Here is a 16959-nt window from a genome sequence, read left to right on the forward strand (position 1 = left end):
CTTGCTTTCAAGCGAACAACACTCATTTTCCCACGTGCTGACTTTCGTTTCGTGTTGAAGAACGACAATATTGCATTGAATTGAACAATGAAGTTCCAGATTCGCCGTTTTACACATTTTTTGTAACACGTGGAACCAAACGATACAACTTTTTGCCGATCAGTAACCCCATCTAGCGGTTGATATCAAAACGTTTTTTTCGCATGGACTCATAGTTTTTAAATTTGAGGTTTGTGGCGGGAAATTTCTTTCCGAAGGAAATTTTGTTTATTTTTCATTTGTAAAAACACAGTTGCAAAGTAATCTCCAGCCACCATATGAATAGCACAGTGGTCACGGATACATTCAGTGGAACGTTTAAATCAAAGGCGAGGTCAGAAATTAGGCAAAATCTTGACCGGATATAAAGTTTAAATACACCAGAGAAATTCCCTGTTTCTATAAAGAATATTGTAGCAATTTTACAATTCCACAGTTCACTGAAATCAAGTTGCCCCTGACCCCCCCAAAAAAATTGCAACCAATTGTTGAATAACCTGGCCAGGAATCCCGATCACAGGTTCTTCTTTGTACATGTGCCGCGTTCTTAAACAATGTTGCCAATCTCCAACCGCAAGCTTTTTAGGCGACCGCTTATCGCAAAAAACAAATACTCGTTGAACGCCATCTAGGGATCATTCCTCGTCCAGAAATCGTCCGCACGGGTTGGCACAAAACCAACAACAATAAAAAAAAATATAAACGTATCATTCACAGCATGAAACTCGTGTCTTTGTAAAACAATCAATTCACGAATTCGGATACAAACATTCCAGATTCTCTGTATCGTAGAACCATCGCGACAGTGATGTCACAATACGTGGTCTGCCCGGGTGACCGAACAAGGGAATGTCCTTAAAGCGCAACTCGTAGGCTGGGTTAAACAAGTTGTCAACGTTGATTCCGTGAAGAATTCTGCAGAGTTGACACCAGTCTGTTCGTCGCGTGTGACGAGGTAGTTCCCCCAAGTCGACAGTGGTCCATTTGAGATATTCTTTGTACGCGGTGTCGTTTCCGTCCAAATACCTGCATTTGGAAGAGCATGGTTACACTGTGTTTACTATTACACATTAGGTACTTGTGTTTACCTGGTACTTAATGCATGCGTGACGATAACCACAGCCCGTAAGAATAGTACGACAACAGCAAGAATAATAATTAACATCAACTATTTTCTGTGAAAGAGGCTTCAAATCACGCAAAAATTAAGTGGGAAACTAAAATATTTCCAAATCCACAGCTTTTGGGGGCAAACGCGACATTCTAACCGCCACAGAACACTTTTCGAGCATTGTCCCGTAACAGCAAAACGCCGCATTGTCGCTCATTCTGCTGTGTCCATTGTTTTGCAACAAAGGGAATCGTACTTAACACTGGCCACCAATATCAACAATGTTCGGACGAACAATAAAACGCTATTGAAAGTAAAAACACGAAAACGACAAAACGACTTATTTTTTAAAACCAATTTTAAAGATTTTAAAGTGGTCGCTCGGAATTTCTTTGACACGAGACTTTTTGGGTTTTTGTCAACGCTTATTTGCCGAATGGAAAAGTTCGTAACAGCACAAACTACAACCTCAGCAAACTCTCAAACAAAATTTTACCTCAAGTACTTTACGAGAGCTTCAGGGGTGGGGAAGTCCCATGCGTAGATAAATGAATTCGGCGGGGCGATGGCTTCGTATTCTGCTTTTGACGGGCCAATCACCACAGGTACAGCACCGCTTATAAGGCCGTTATAGTAAAACTTTTCAGTTATGTAATCCCTGCAGTTCCAGTTGTTCTCCAGCGCGAAGTAGAACTTGTATTTGGAGTAATCGATAGCTTTTTTGCGACTTCCGAAGCAAGCCCCTGCAAGCGTGATGTCATGAAGGCCACTCTGTCTCAACACCTTCATGTATTCCATTCTGTCCAATGCGCCTTTGGTTGACCCGCAGTTGGAAACCACCCATAGGGCAATCCCCGTTTTTTGATTCACAAAATCGTCCAGCTGGTTTAAAGTCATGCGTTCGCTGCCTCGTCGCTCCCATATCCGCGGAATGCTGAATTCGGTTGAGCAAATATCCGAATCTCTCCTAGGGTAAATTGTTTAGATTCAAAATTCCGCTACATGAGCTCAGATATATAGAAACTTCACACAGCTCATGTGAAATTGCCATATATTCTTTGCAACTTTTGGGAATCAATCCCTATTCTGTTACAATTACAATGACGACTTACACTTCTTATGATGCTTATTTTAGCGAAATATATTTGTCTTGCGCAAAAAAGCTGACTGATTACGGCCTACGTAAAAAAACGTTTGTATGGTGTTTGTGAAAAGCCACAAAAATTGGTTTGCGTTCAATCTATACACTCAAACATGATAGGACCTTTTGGTGGTTGAGGCAGTAATTTTGAAACGGTGTCTTTCTATAAAGGAAAAAACAGCCGTGCGATTACTGCGTAAGATTCAGATTCCTCAATATATATATATTTTTAAAAAACAGAAAAATTCATACCTGTAGTTCATGGTCATGTTAAATACATTGTCATACTCATCAAGTTGCATTTTTCTTAAGTGAAGAAGGGCTGGGGGCGATTCATTGTCCCTCCACACATAATATTGGTCGAGTCGCCTGCGCATGAAAATATAAACCATGAACAGTGAAATAGTGGCGCAATATTTTAATGACAATTTATAACTGAAGGAATTTAAAAGCAAACTTGGGCACCTCCGTACTTTTAAGGTCATCTGTAGTCACATTTTTTGACAAAAAAAATAATAATAAGACTGACTTACCGTTTTTGGGGCATTGTCCACAGTTTAAGTTCGTTGAAATGGAAAACGACTGCCTTAGCGTTTGGATCGTCAATCTAGCAAATAACACACGTGGCCAGTGGCAATTAAGACTGTATTTGGTTCATACAACTTAATATCTCAACGAATACAGCAACCCAATTCGTGCTTGTGGTTTGGCATTATGATACCTACTTTTTTTCGGTCCAAGGTGACTTGGCAATTCCCGCATTCATAAGGCAAGAAGTCGAATTGCACGAGGTCCCCGAACGGAGGGTACCAGTTTATGATAATTATCTAAAAATACATGGAATTCTTACGTTTAAAAGAACGAATACAATTTAAATTCAGGCCAATCGCAAGTTATGATGACAGCTGAAAGTCAATAACTAGGACCAGTTTACATAACGAATCAGCTTGCGGTTTTATGAAACAGCACGCAGGGAAACGCTAGCGTCAAGCTTATGACATTATTGCAATTGGACAAAAGACACCTGAAGAATTGTACTTGGCCTGTAGGTTTTATTGTGCTGGGTTTGTATAAGGCTACAAAAACTTTATAAACACTGTTAATATGCTCTGTTGGGTACCAATAACGTGGCATTTCACCACAAAACTGTTGAGTGAAAACATTACAACCACTGTCATACTTTATTCCGGGAGGCTTCCAAAGCAATCTTCAATTTTTTTTCCACATCTGTAACGTTAAATGGTGGCAACTTTTCTGGTAGCTAAAAACATTAATACGGGTTATCGTATTGTAGGGCGGAAAGTTAAAAGTTTTTAGGGTAATGTCTTAGTAAACAACACTGGTAAACACACCAGCACGGCTAACACTTGCCTGCATACTTCTAGATCTGTTTGATAAACCAATATTTTTCTTCCAGGAATTTTTCGAACGAGTAAACAGTGGCCAACTTAAATCCACCCACAGTCTGTGAAAGGCAAGACATGCCACGAACAACACAGTAACAAACACCCATCTTGTCCAACGAATTTTCATTCTACTTTATTTGTGGATGTGGAATACCTAAACAGACATCATTTAGTAATAGCATTTTATTCAAACAGAAAACAAATTAAAATCCTATTGTTTTGGACAAAACTTGCGTAAAAATTTCTTCAAATTACTTTGTAAGCATACTACATCAGTTAACTTTGGCCTCCTCAGACAATTTTTGTCACGTTTTAAGGCAGGATACTGATCCACCTTTTGTCATGTTATGACACTTTTATAAACACTCAATTTCATCCTCAACAATATATCAGGTATAGCATCCACCATTCTGGGAAATACAGAGCACTAATACAATGTTCGAACAAGTAATTAGTGCAAAGCAAACTCAACATCTTTCTAGTAAACGACTGTTAAGCTTCTACCAAGCCTACCCAATTCAACAAAGACGTATGACATTCTTCTTTGTTACGTCATAATAGTGACATAATAATCCTCCGAAGATGGCTGATTTTTTTTATTGTTAGTTAGGATAGTAGACTGTGATCTTTTGCCAACCGGACTTACCGCTTTATTCACAACAGCAACAGTGCATACCACAGCAATATGGTGTAGTCCTGCCAGCTCAAACGGACTTCCGCACTATATGACGTCAAGCCTCCTTAGCATAATACAATGGGAAATGCGAGAAACAAACGCGATTCTTCGCTTTTCACTTTGAGAGCATTGAATCATTATTAAGCCGGTTTACATGAACATTTGAAGCGAATTCAGTGGCGCTTCGCTTAATCCGTCAGGAGGTTTATTGAATTTGCTTTCAATCCATTTGAAGAACGTGCCTAAACCCGTGTTTAAAAGTACCGTAAGAATAACATATTATGTGTGAATTCCGCCCGATATCAACAAGTATCACAATAGTTGCAGGTGTACAAAAAATGTTCTATTTGTTTGTAACAGGTCTTGACGATGGATACCGATGTCAATTCTTCACAATATCTTACCTGGTTAGTGAGGTCAACAACCTATTTGCAACTCCCCGACTCGCCGAACGTTTTTACCCTGCTAAACAAAATACGACAAGGTTTTAACACAAATGGAAAAAAAATGATTTAGTTAGTGGATAACATTGTATGGCAAGCTAGTACATTGAAGAGCATGGATTTTGGCCCTGACTGGAAACCATCGATTTAGCTAATAGAATGATTTGTTTTAAATAAAACAAAATGATTTGTTTTAATTTTAATGTGGACAGTCAATTTTCTGACCACTTGTGTCCAGACGATTGGAAATAAGATAAGAATTTGGTGGTGTATCTTCAACAGAAAGCAGGTAAAAGTATAACATGCATGGTTTCACCTTTATTTAACACTTCCTTAAAGCAATACCTTTATTGCAAGGATAATGATGTGAAGTCCAATAAAATACATATGCCCACCAAAAAAGAAATTGCAACACATCCAGTAAAAACAGGTCAAAAAAAAAAAAAAAAAATTTTCTCAATAATGGGAACTGCATAATTCACTTGTGGCAACAAAATATTGCAACATAAAAAGAATTTGTTACAGTTGACATTCTAAATCACAATGGTACCAATTCCAACAAGGCTTTATAAGCAATATATATTGGTCTGCAATGCTGTTCATATTAAAATTATCAGCTGGTACTCAAACTCCTTCATTTCTTGAACAATCCAATTCTTCTCAAGTAGCGAACAAGCATTGGGACAGATACCACTGTTATGCTAATGCGGACTGGCATTATAATCTGCAAATAATTCAAGTACAAAGTAGTGTTTAAAACATTGAACATTTAAAAAATACTTCGGTTACTACCAAACATACCCACAAAATAACATACCACAATTTTTATTGTCAATTTGTGACAGAATGTAGATCACAAGTTTTTTGTTGCTTAAATTTCCTTACCTTGTGTACTGTGTATGCAATGGCAAAGGTGCTTGCACCACTCAACAAATCAGAAACTTCAATCCCAATTTTGGACATGAGAGCAACAATATCAATACCACTGCAACATTTCATTGATCATTATGTTCACTCAAAATAAATTGAAAAAAATACAAACATGTTTTGAAAAGTTATAACTATTCACGAGAAACTTTAAAGTTGTGTTAAGAGTCACAAAAATGCATTTCATACTAACTATCTTACCTAGAAACCAACAAATAAAAGAATCCCAATGAGCACAGAGACATGGCTATATGGAAAGCAACTCCAATTGATCCATATTGAGTAAAAATTATTTTAAGTTGTTCCCTCTTTGTCTTGGTATGCATGTCTGCCTCAGGGTCATCAGATGTACTAGTGGCGTCATCTTTAGGTTTTGATGTTGAGGTTTCTGTATCTCTTTGTTCATCTTGTTTTTGTTTCTCGGAATTTGTACTATAGCTTCTTGTCACTACAATTAATAACAATTGCATTATATTTTTATATTATGGAGGTTGGCTAGCAGCTTGCACATTAATCAGACAAATACACACAAAGCATGGTACATTGTTTGTAAACACCGCATATCATACTCAAAGTTAAGTTTTTAAGATAAGACACTACAAATTGTTTGTTTTCTTATCTAAATACTAATGCAAAAAAATCTAGCAAAATTGTTTACCAATAGAATGCCATGGAGTTGTGTTCCAAAGATCATCAGATTTGCGATGGGGAATATAATTTGTTGGGTTTCTGTTCCAAGTATTTCCATCTTCATTTTGAGACAAACTTACTGCAAGCAGTTTGACAAGATCATTGTTAATAGACAGTGGTTTCAAATCAGCATAAGTTGTCCTTGTATTTTCCTCATGACTTTCACATTCTTGCTCTTCGTCGTAATAAAGACGTGGGTCGTAAGGGTGAAAATTGTCAGATTTATACCTGCAGGTGGTGACAGTCCTTGTAACTGTTGTGGGCAGACAAATACTGAATCTATGACATGTCCTTGGCAATGATTGGATTCCACATTTATATAAAACTTTTAAACAATGTAATGACTTCATGTTTGTTTTTGGACTCTAGCAAACCCAAACAACTTTATGATCAAGGTCGAATATTGTATGATATGAAAGTAAGTATATGTTCATCCCAACGAATCCTTTCTTGCAAACTTGTTTATGGTTGTATTATGGTGCACTATCGATGCGGGACTGACTTGACTGCTTAAAATTTTATATAAACCTGAGATTTTGTCAATTGTCATCCTGGCAGCATCCAAACTTGTTCTTCGTAAAAACCGTTCCACTTTATTGCGCAGCGTCTGCGCATGAATAACTCTATAGAAATCTCAGATTTCCCATTACAATAATTTTAAACACGGTCCTTTTCAAGCTTTTCTTGCTTTAGTAGTGAAGTTACTTTCAATCTCAAGCAAAACCTGTGACACTTAACCACTGACTCCAGACAAACTGTACTGGTTAATAACTGGTTTGTGTTAATATTAGTTGGGCATTTGAACATACTCAGAATAAACGATGACGTTAAAATGAACAAGGCAATGGAATTAATTGAGATATAGCAAATTCAAGCACTTCAGGCAGCATGTAGTATAAAATGTAAAAATTGTCGTTCGAAACATTGGTCGGAGCTGCTTCATGGTCTTGCTTCGTAGGAAAAATATCTAAATCTTGAAATCGTGCAATAAGTTGACAGTTTGATTGATGACATTTGCGTACGAAGGATTATCGGACTAAATGGCGCATATACCGTGACGAAGAGATTTTGAAATTAGTAATTGAATGGTTACAACAATAAGAACGATAAAACTACACAAGGGTATATATGCTGTGCAAATGCACGAGATCGTTTTTGGGTAAATTCTAGTTTTAGGTATTGCGATTATTTGTAGAGGAAGTGTTGGTATACATGATACAATTCTCCCACAATTAGTAAATTGTATGATTAACTTGGTGTATTATTATGTAGGTTGTTTTTCCGCAACTCCTTAGGGTCATAATATAGGGAATCTGTGACGTTTATCATGGGTAACTAACAGGGTTTAATTACATCGATGCAGTCAAGTGCAAACGTATAAAATACATGGAATTTTTTACCCAAGTTAGTTAGTTAACGGAGTATTGTTCTACTACAAAGGAAAAAACAGCAACAGCAAATGACTGACTGACATAAAAATACATTGGTGTCCATTATATGTAACCACATTTTATGGCAGTCTGACGTAAATTTTGAATTCCAGCAAATACTTTGGGCATATTTTTGCCTTCGTACAAGTCTGCTGTCTGCAAAAGTAACCACTTCGTTTAGAAATCTTACACATTTACCGTAAACTTTTCTCAAGTAGGCAAACGGACATACCTCGAACAAATCTGCTTTATTCACTCCAAACTTTACACAAGCGTCCAAAAATGCATTAATATTGTTCATTTGCAGGAAAGAAACTGCCTATATTAAACAGAAAATACTGGCCGTTATAAACGTGGCAAATGACAGTAACACATCGTGAACAACGTTTACCACAGTGCTGATTTCTTTGACAGAGTTTGGCTGCAATTCATTCATCAATTTACATAAAACTGTCCCGTCTTTGAGCCATGCTTGTATTCCCTGCAAGTGTAGTGTTAACAACATATTGAACGTAAAGTGATGCCTTAGTAAACAGTATATCACGTGACCGGATATAACCGCACCCAGCATAATCTATTCGAACTACCAAAAGCGGGAGCATCAACAATATGTATCTCACGAGAATACCAGACAATATTCTTTGTAGTTTCACAAGTTACGCTAATTAATATGTCATAACTTGGTATTATTACGTCATGCAGGTCGCGGGGCCTTAAATGAAATACAAACAAAAATATTAATTGTATATTGTACGGATTAAGTCGGCTAGTTTATTAAATTATTAAAAAATCTATTTCACGTGCATGGACATGAATAGTTTCTTCTTCAAATAGATTCATATATCTAGTCATTGGTTGGCTGGCCTGGTAGGTATAATGCCAGTTGCCCTAATGACAGTAAAAATTTATTTGGGCTTTTGTTGTAACAACGAAAAAAAAAAAAACTTGCTTTAACTCCTGCTTCTGGACAAGTTAATTTGGTGTTGTATTCAATCCATTCCCGAACTTCTTTTTCTATCTCATTGCCGCTTGCCATTTTACCAAGAGTGTTTGAGGATGTTATGTTTAATAATACTTCCCCTGTTACAAATAAAAACAAGCTCTTACATATATACTAAAACAAAACGCTCATACTGCAAGAAACATGCATAAAATTACGTGCAACACACACAGCATCCTCGCAAAGGAAGAACTGATCAACAGCAAAATGCGGAAATTTATCACATTAAAACTCTAAACTACAGGTTATAGAATGCCATTACTATCTAGCGTATGGCTAAAGGTACAAATGAGTCGGTTGCTACAGATAAGGTAGCTGCATTAATCCCTGGCTTGAATTTCCAGAATGGCATGCACAACAACTGTGATTACAGTAGTCAGACAATGCGAAGCCTGGTAAATGTGTAATTATCAGTAATAATCATCAGTTTAATTATGTATGAAGTGGCATCAGAGCACAGTAGTGTTTGTAACGTGTGCATTAGCATGATTATCTTTGGCTTTTTCGACTAGTTAACTCCAAGCTTTTCGCACTTAACGAAACATGTCAAGCATAAAATTAAATTTAAAGGTTACAGGCAGCGCTAAACCCAACTCTAGACCAACACTAACTCTAATCTAAGCCCCAACCTAAACCATCGCAATTTCTCCCCAAAAAAATGCTTCGGGTGTGGCACTTGACCGTGAAGGGATTGGCTAAAAGCGGTCACATGTCTCAACCGTGATGGGATTGGCTAAAATCGGTCACATGTGGTTTATGACGTCAGAAAGATGTAATCTAGAAGTTTATGCGGGCGTTTGAAATGTGATAAAACATAAGCTAAGAATGCGAGAATATTTTGGGATATTTAATGTCAATCCACTGTGGCAATACATAGGAAATTACTGTTCGTTAATTATTTCTTTCTAAACGTTTGAAATGGACTAAGTTGGCGTGCAATTCACACAAGCATTTTAATGGAGGACCGGGGCTGGAAACACCCTTTTCGAAACCTGGTTAACATATGGGTTATGCATGGGTGTCAGTGTTAAGGTTGAATGAGCACTGATACACAAAATGTTGCTAAGGCGATATTGAGCTTTGGGCAGTTTTAGAATTATTTCCAGTTTTTTAAGTCAGAAAGGTGCTGGGTGTTGTTGAAATTTGTTGGGTATTGTTTGCTTAAAAAAGTAACAAAACATTGAGGCAGGTTTTGAATAAGGAAATGCTATTAATTTGTTATAAAATATCACGACTGTAAATCTTGTAACATATACGTCAGAGAAACCATTACTTTTATTGCGTAATGTTTTGTGTGCAGCATTGCACAAGTAATGCATAATCCATTTCATTTGTAGCTTTGCACAAGCATTTGCAAGCCCCGTTACCATGCATTGAATATTTCGCAACTTCCAAGTGTAAACATAACCTCATAATGTAACCCAAATGATTAATCAATCGACTGTTCTCGAGTAAAGTGATTCATTCAACATCCTGTTTACCACATAAAATGTTCTCCTATGCTTAGGTCACATCACACCTATGTTCTTGTATTATACTACTTCAAGCGGCTCATGATATCACATGACATTATTGACCAATCAGCTCACAGGATGGAGAGCTTTAAAAAGCCCAATTAACAGGCGTACATGACTATTTAAACTTGGGTTATCGGAAGCTTATTGGTTGATTTAGTCACGAGCCGTTACACATCACTTGCGTTAATATCTGACAAGAACAAAGGTGTAGTGTTACATAAGCACAGGAGAAGATTTTATGTGGTAAACAGGATGTTGAATGAATAACTTTACTCAATCGACGGTTAATCATGTGGGTCACATTATAGGGTTATGTTTACACTTGGGTCAGAAGTTGCGAAATATTCAATGTATCTGGTAACGGGGCTTGTAAATGCTTGTGCAAAGCTGAACAAAATAGATTACGCAATACTTGTGCAATGCTGCACACAAAACATTGCGCAATATAAGTACTGATGGTTTCTCTGACGTATGTTACAATGTACAATATGAATTTGATGCAGTTGTTTATTTTTTCCGTAAAATTCACCTCAATATTTTGCTGCTGTTTTAAGCAGTTACAACAAAATCCATTGACTAGCTAACTAAAACTCCCCAAAACCACATAGAAACTGCCAAAAGAACACTCAAAATCGCCATAGCAACAACTCGTATATCTGTGCTCATTCAACCTTAACACTGGCACCCATGCACAACCAATTGCAATTCCGTCTTTTCTTCATAGAAATACAGACATTTTTCCTTCATCATTTTTAAGGCAAAGCAAACTCTTGTGTAAATTCCTTGTTGGTTTTATTCCCAAAACCGATGTCCCAGATAGTGTTAAGGTTCATGTTGGGGTCAACACATGCGATTCCCACATATGTCAGTGCCGTTGCTGTAGAATTCAACGGCTGTTATTGTTTATTGACAATGCGATGTGGGCATTCAATACGCATTACTTTCCGAGCAGTTATACAAATTATGTTTTGAGCGAAATGTAGCTTGTTCATATTTATGAACTGGAACGGATAGAAATGAGAGTAAGCTTGTGATCGATTGATTTTGTACCTTTTACATTTCCCTACAAAAGAATTATATTCAATGACCCAACGACAGCTAATCTTCTTCTCGTGTCATACCACGCCACTGATTCACATATGTTTTGGAGCAGTGGTTCTTAACCTTTTTTATTTTATTTCCCAACAATTTCCCACCAGTTAAGAAACACTTTTCTGGAGTGTTTGACACACTTGCCCGTCTCAAGGGTGCAAGTTAGCAGTTGTTGCATTTGTGATCTTCTCGTCACATTTCCATGGGCTCTTCCGGAGTCACCACTTTTCCATCATCATCCTGCATTGACCAATCTCCAGCCACGTCGGTTTAAAGCAGATCCGAAAGGGTCGCTTCTAATAAGAACTGGGTGGTAGTGACTACTCTTAGAGAACGGTAAATTTATATTTAAATCATGTGCATTTCACGCTAAAACAACCTCGCAGATGAACAATACACAAATAAAATAGAAAGGTACGGGCACTGATAAAACCGCAAAGATTATCGAGTCAGTGGCCATAATCCGCTGTTTCTGAGATTTCTTTTCGAATTTTAGACAGCTAAAAAACTAACTTACACATACAGAAGTAGAAAAAGCTTACAATGTTATGCCCCAACAAGATACACTATACAATCGGATTGTGAAGAAAATGTTTTGATTTTGAGATTGTGCGATATAAAATCCTAGCTGACCTATTGCTTTCATAGCATTCTATTTTAAAAAATGCCAAAATTTGTGCAGAATGAAATGTTTCCACAACTGAAGATTTTTACCCAAATGATTGCCCAGTTTATAAAGATAGGTTCAATAGTAAGGGTGATCTCTTCCATAATTAGGTTATACCAAGCTTTTGCATCCTCCGATTGGGTGAATTGGAGGCTAACATGGATTTGATAACCACCCACCCCTGGACAATTATTCTTATTGGTTAAAAAAACTTCGGGGACTTCATCACCAAATCAATGCTGAGGCTAGCTTATGTAAGGAAATGCATAACTGGGGGGTACGATATTTAACTGATGTCACAAATTACAATGTTACAGAGAAAAGTGCAGTTAAGAACAAACATGCAATAGGAAAGTGGTTTATTGTAGAAATGCGTGGTTGAAGCAGAAAAATCCAGAATTCAAGATGGAAAATGAGCAACTTTAATCTTGATGAAGATCTGCAAAAATATCTGGATTAGTTGAAGCTTTTGTTAAGGCTGCATATCTGATTTTCTATGAAAATAAGTTTTGTTTGTAGGAATTGACCACCTTGTTTGTCACAATACAAAGATGACATAATAAAGCACTGGGGATCAATGTTTTGGTTAAATGAGCATGTATGCACTGCTGCTAGGGTGAAGTTAAGCATGTTTCAGACAGTTCAGTGTGGTTTGGGGTGTTTTAAGTCAGGTAGTAACTTGGTGCTGATGGGTGTTAAAAAAAATTGCATCTAAACGCAACTGAAACTTGGCTGTATTTACAGCCAAATAAATGGTCCAGGTCTACACATTCTGGCCAAATTGGTTGCTGGACATGTGTTTTGGTGAACATGTTTATCAACATTTGTGCTGAGAATTGTTTTGTATTATTTAATGCTTTTGCCTCCATGTCTGATAAATTTTATTCCATGGGCATAGCATTTTTACTATCTGGCCCTGACTTAACTTTTTCAATGGGCAAAACTAAATTTTAAATTCGCACTTTTGTAAACCAGAGTAATAAGAGACATACACTTACATCGACCAGCAGATTCTGATGAAACTTGGTTTATGGACGTTGTCAGTTTGTGGGAGTTTCACTATTGTATTCTTTCTTCTGAAAACTGGAATAAAAATTTCGTCAACTTATAAAATAGCATTTATGCATAACTTTTTTGGTTGATTGCAAGGAAAGCAATACTGCTTACCGTATGTTTGTCATCTTTCATTGTCATATTCTGTTATGAGTAAGATTGCATTCTATCGGAGTGTGTTTAACTTCTAATATTACAATTTGGGTGTTTTTTACCCAGGATGTCCTTGCAGAGAAGTATTTGTGTTTACAACAACTCCATTATTTCCAGTCGTTATTTTCCAATCCCTAGGTTGGGATCGCTATGACTCTGCAAAAACATCACAAGTATTTAAATACTTTGCAATCAAAAGCGTCCATGTTTGTAAAACAGTTTTAGAAAAAACATTTTTTTCTTAGATATTTTGCTTTTGAACACTTGTAAACATTAAGTTCTTTCTTGTATTTCTTGCAATAAATTCGTGAAACAACAACTACAGTCAGACCTTTTTAATCAAAACTACTTGGTTTCATCTAATATGTTCTATTCTGCATAAAGAGCCATCCAGCACATACTTTTATTAAATTCCACTTAACAAATGTAGGGGTCAACATAAAATCAAAAATGTGTTTGCTCTTTCCTTATTAACAAAGTCAATCTAACCTTTTTTGCACCAACTACAAGGATTCAATGTAGGGCAGGCATGTTGTTGGCGACCTTGTGAAAATTAGAGGTCATGACATTCTTTTTTTTGTGTGTTTGTTTTGACCACACAGGGATTTGAATATTCTTGATGTTGCCTTGGTGATGTTTTACTCTTCAGTGCAACCTGCTGGATAAATAAACAAGGATTTTTCCCAAAAAAATGAAAACAATGATATTTTGTCAAAGGTTTGTGACCACTGGAAACCAGCAAATAGAGTACCACCGAAACTCGGCAAATCTCAAACAAAAGTATAATAATGACAGCTAAATATAACATGGTTTTAATGTAATGAAACGAGAAAAATTTGCTGTCTTTATAATGCTACAAGAAATTAGGCTAATACTTGTGTTAATATAAGAAAAGTTTATGCAGCAAAATAATGGCATCTAGGCATAGATGCCTAGATATCACACTTGTGATAATATAGCAAAATCAACATCTAGGTAAACACATCACATAAGTTTTCTGTATATCGTTCATTGAAATTTACCTACAACAAAGTTAAATACCGCTTGTGGGAACCCAACTTTTTGCTTGCGACATCTTTTTCAGATCAAAATCTCCTGGGATTCGTTGTGTTGGTCAATTATCTAATTCAGTGACTCTAGACCTCTTTGTCCTGGCATACAAAGCTGTCAGAAAAGTCATTGACCTCTTTGATGTTCGATAAATCTGGTCCTGCCAAGATCAAAGTACGGGGTGAAAGTCCCAATGTGTTTTCCATATAACCAGGTTGTTACTTGCTTCTACTGTTTTTCATATATCCATGCTCATATTGTAAACTGCACAAACATTTTATGTAAAATAGGGGTTTATAAATCACTTAGAGTGAGTATTTAGAGGTTGTGGCAGACTCCCTGACAACACTCTTTGAGGGGTCGGCAACCACTGGCACATGAGGTCAATATTCATGGCATGCCAAGTGATTTATCAGTTCATACTTCAGTACTTATCCATGCGTTACGTTCGCAAAGATACGTCAAAAAGATAAATGTTGAAGAATTGCACAAAATTTACACAATAAAATTTATATAATGATATAAGTATGAGGTGGTGGCAACATGATAAGGACAACATACTCTGGTTTGCACGTACATAATTTATAAACACACATGTAATGTTTAAAACGTTGCTGACCCCTGCTGCACTGACACTGGTTAAGAACCACTGGTCTAAGTTCGATATTCGCAAAAAAATTTAGCTATCTTTTGCAGAAAAATTTACAAGCTTTGCATATAAATATAATTTACTGTGACATGGAGCCCGACGGCACCACTGGTTTTAGCGTTCACATGGACATGGGGTTTCACCTTGATTGTCTTCGGAGGTTTGCATCCAGTTTTTTGTGGAAATCTTCGCCTGGTTGTTTGGCGAGCAAGATTGTCAAGAGCCAACACCAAGCTGCACTGATGTGATCTAACAGATCATCACATTGGCCCAGTCGTCCAGTCTGCAACTCAATTAATATGATTTCTGTTGACAAAAGTTACGAATTAATTTAGTTTGGGGTCAGCATGATGACTAGGACTTCTTTCAGCAACAATTCATTGCGTGGATTAGTGATGTTTTCGGAGCCATTAAGATTGTTCTCATTATTTTTTTTGTTCGGATTTTGAATAAAATTTATTCTAGGATTTTTTTATCTGGATTGACTCAAGAAATTAATTAAAAATAAACACAGCAACTAACTTTTCCACAGCGCAACTAAACCGAAAATAAGTATTTGTGTACAACAGACCAATACAAGACATACACTTACTTCACTAACCAACATATTCTCTTGTAACTTGATTCATGGACGTTGTCAGTTTGTGGGAGTTCCACTCTTCATTTGCAATGAGATTTCTTGCATTTAAAACCAATACATTCAAAAATACGATATTTTGGGACAGTTGAAGTTTTAATTTTATTCCAAGACCAAGTAGATCCGTCTGTTACGTTCCTACATGACAACATTCTATTCTACAAACAACCCCTGGTATTCTTTCTTCTGAAAACTGGAATAAAAATGTCGGAAAACTTTCGTCTCACTTTCTGCTCCAGACATATTTCACTTTAAATATTTCGCAGCAATTTTATTTACAGTAAAAAACATTTATTTTGAACAAATCACAAAAAAAACAAATAATTATGAAAGTCTCGCGTCTTGTTTCAATCCGGACCACTGGAGTCTGCATCGGATGAGAGGAAGGAATATTTACTGATTATCCAAACCCACAACTTTCGGCTGAAAAAAAATCACAAAACTTTTAATTTCATCAAAATTAACAAAACCATGTTTTAATGCAAATATAAATTAAACAAATTCTTACCGGGTTTTTCAGTTTTTTAATCTCTTCTCTCAAGACTCGAATAGATTCGGAATCGAATCCGCATTCATACAGCTCCAACTCCTCATCCACTTTAGGGAGAATCCGACAAATATTTCCAACATCTTTTCGTTCAAACTTGTTTCTACCCAGGTCGAGAAATCTCAACTATTTAAAATAGAAAGATTGGTCGGAAATCTTTGTTTCAAACTTTTTTTAAAACAGATTTTTTTTCTTAAAACCGGATTAAAATTAACTCCATGTTTTCACTTTTAATTAAAAAAAGAAAGTTTCATAAAAATATCATGGATTTGAACAAATATTTATTCTCAAAATAATGAAAACCAACCTTGGGTCCCATCTTCATAATCGCTTCACAGATCATGTTTAAAGTTTCGGAATTTAGTCCGCATCTCATCAACCACAGCTGCAAACCGGGTTCTCGAATCCGTGGGAGGAAATCCGCGAGAGCGAAAACATCCGAAATCTTCAGTGGGATTTGGTTTAAATTCAACACCCGAGGACAAGAGAGGGCGATTTCATCTCTAACTATTTCGTCAACTTCCTGTAAATCTACGAGGAAATCTGAAACAGGGACAAGTTTATTAAAACAAACATGGCGGAAGTTTTATTAAATCACTAAAACTTTTTATTGCAAACTTCAAACAAGATTTCTTCACTTTTAATCGGATTTAAACAAGACAAGATCCAACAAATTAATCAAATACAAAAACATTAACTTACTGGAAGGAAAACATAAACTTTATCCGACA

The 16959-nt window shown here is 36.5% G+C and overlaps 3 protein-coding genes and 1 long non-coding RNA gene across 9 annotated transcripts; all 4 read right to left on the reverse strand.

The window, feature by feature from the left end:
- Positions 1-257: 257 nt before the first annotated feature.
- On the reverse strand, positions 258-4882 carry LOC145908066 (alpha-(1,3)-fucosyltransferase 7-like). Of its 2 annotated transcripts, none has more exons than XM_082995239.1 (8): positions 4778-4882; positions 3663-4615; positions 3472-3552; positions 3017-3118; positions 2825-2898; positions 2544-2660; positions 1647-2117; positions 258-1065 (listed from the first exon to the last, which is right to left on the reverse strand). In XM_082995239.1, exons 2-8 carry the CDS (start codon positions 3822-3824, stop codon positions 789-791), a joined length of 1284 nt encoding a protein of 427 aa, XP_082851365.1. In that variant the 5' UTR covers positions 3825-4615; positions 4778-4882; the 3' UTR covers positions 258-788. The 2 variants fall into 2 exon arrangements, with proteins under 2 accessions (XP_082851365.1, XP_082851367.1); XM_082995241.1 differs by lacking the exon at positions 4778-4882 and having other exon boundaries at positions 3663-3851; positions 4344-4535.
- Positions 4883-4911: 29 nt separating this feature from the next.
- LOC145908067 (uncharacterized) lies at positions 4912-6987 on the reverse strand. Its single transcript, XM_082995242.1, has 4 exons — positions 6402-6987; positions 5945-6191; positions 5702-5801; positions 4912-5540 (listed from the first exon to the last, which is right to left on the reverse strand). The coding sequence occupies exons 1-4, from the start codon at positions 6781-6783 to the stop codon at positions 5451-5453; spliced, it is 819 nt and encodes a 272-aa protein (XP_082851368.1). The 5' UTR covers positions 6784-6987; the 3' UTR covers positions 4912-5450.
- Positions 6988-7191: 204 nt separating this feature from the next.
- Positions 7192-8939, reverse strand: LOC145908825 (transgelin-2-like). Its single transcript, XM_082996149.1, has 4 exons — positions 8813-8939; positions 8255-8344; positions 8096-8182; positions 7192-8019 (listed from the first exon to the last, which is right to left on the reverse strand). The coding sequence occupies exons 1-4, from the start codon at positions 8897-8899 to the stop codon at positions 7927-7929; spliced, it is 357 nt and encodes a 118-aa protein (XP_082852275.1). The 5' UTR covers positions 8900-8939; the 3' UTR covers positions 7192-7926.
- A 2871-nt stretch (positions 8940-11810) lies between these two features.
- Positions 11811-15870, reverse strand: LOC145909103 (uncharacterized). Of its 5 annotated transcripts, none has more exons than XR_014403087.1 (7): positions 15646-15870; positions 15188-15350; positions 14368-14555; positions 13835-14003; positions 13307-13501; positions 13138-13222; positions 11811-12578 (listed from the first exon to the last, which is right to left on the reverse strand). It is a non-coding gene; the product is annotated as an uncharacterized LOC145909103 (long non-coding RNA). The 5 variants fall into 5 exon arrangements; XR_014403088.1 differs by having other exon boundaries at positions 15188-15327; positions 15637-15870; XR_014403090.1 differs by having other exon boundaries at positions 14387-14555; positions 15637-15870.
- Positions 15871-16959: the final 1089 nt, after the last annotated feature.

Source organism: Ascidia mentula, chromosome 7 (genome assembly GCF_947561715.1).
Source record: "Ascidia mentula chromosome 7, kaAscMent1.1, whole genome shotgun sequence".
NCBI lineage: Eukaryota > Metazoa > Chordata > Ascidiacea > Phlebobranchia > Ascidiidae > Ascidia > Ascidia mentula.

Bases quoted from the DNA above. Each gene is read 5' to 3' on its own strand.
- LOC145908066 (XM_082995239.1), bottom strand. From the start codon at position 3,824: ATGAAAATTCGTTGGACAAGATGGGTGTTTGTTACTGTGTTGTTCGTG. The intron at 3,119-3,471 runs GTATGACAGTGG...ATGTATTTTTAG, and splicing joins TGGAAGCCTCCCGGAATAAA to ATAATTATCATAAACTGGTA. The intron at 1,066-1,646 runs GTAAAATTTTGT...TTCCAAATGCAG, and splicing joins GCTCTCGTAAAGTACTTGAG to GTATTTGGACGGAAACGACA.
- LOC145908067 (XM_082995242.1), bottom strand. From the start codon at position 6,783: ATGAAGTCATTACATTGTTTAAAAGTTTTATATAAATGTGGAATCCAA. The intron at 6,192-6,401 runs GTAAACAATTTT...TATTAATTGTAG, and splicing joins AACTCCATGGCATTCTATTG to TGACAAGAAGCTATAGTACA. The intron at 5,802-5,944 runs GTAAGATAGTTA...GAAATGTTGCAG, and splicing joins TTTTATTTGTTGGTTTCTAG to TGGTATTGATATTGTTGCTC.
- LOC145908825 (XM_082996149.1), bottom strand. From the start codon at position 8,899: ATGGCAAGCGGCAATGAGATAGAAAAAGAAGTTCGGGAATGGATTGAA. The intron at 8,183-8,254 runs GTAAACGTTGTT...TGTTTAATATAG, and splicing joins TCAAAGAAATCAGCACTGTG to GCAGTTTCTTTCCTGCAAAT. The intron at 8,020-8,095 runs GTATGTCCGTTT...TTACTTTTGCAG, and splicing joins ATAAAGCAGATTTGTTCGAG to ACAGCAGACTTGTACGAAGG.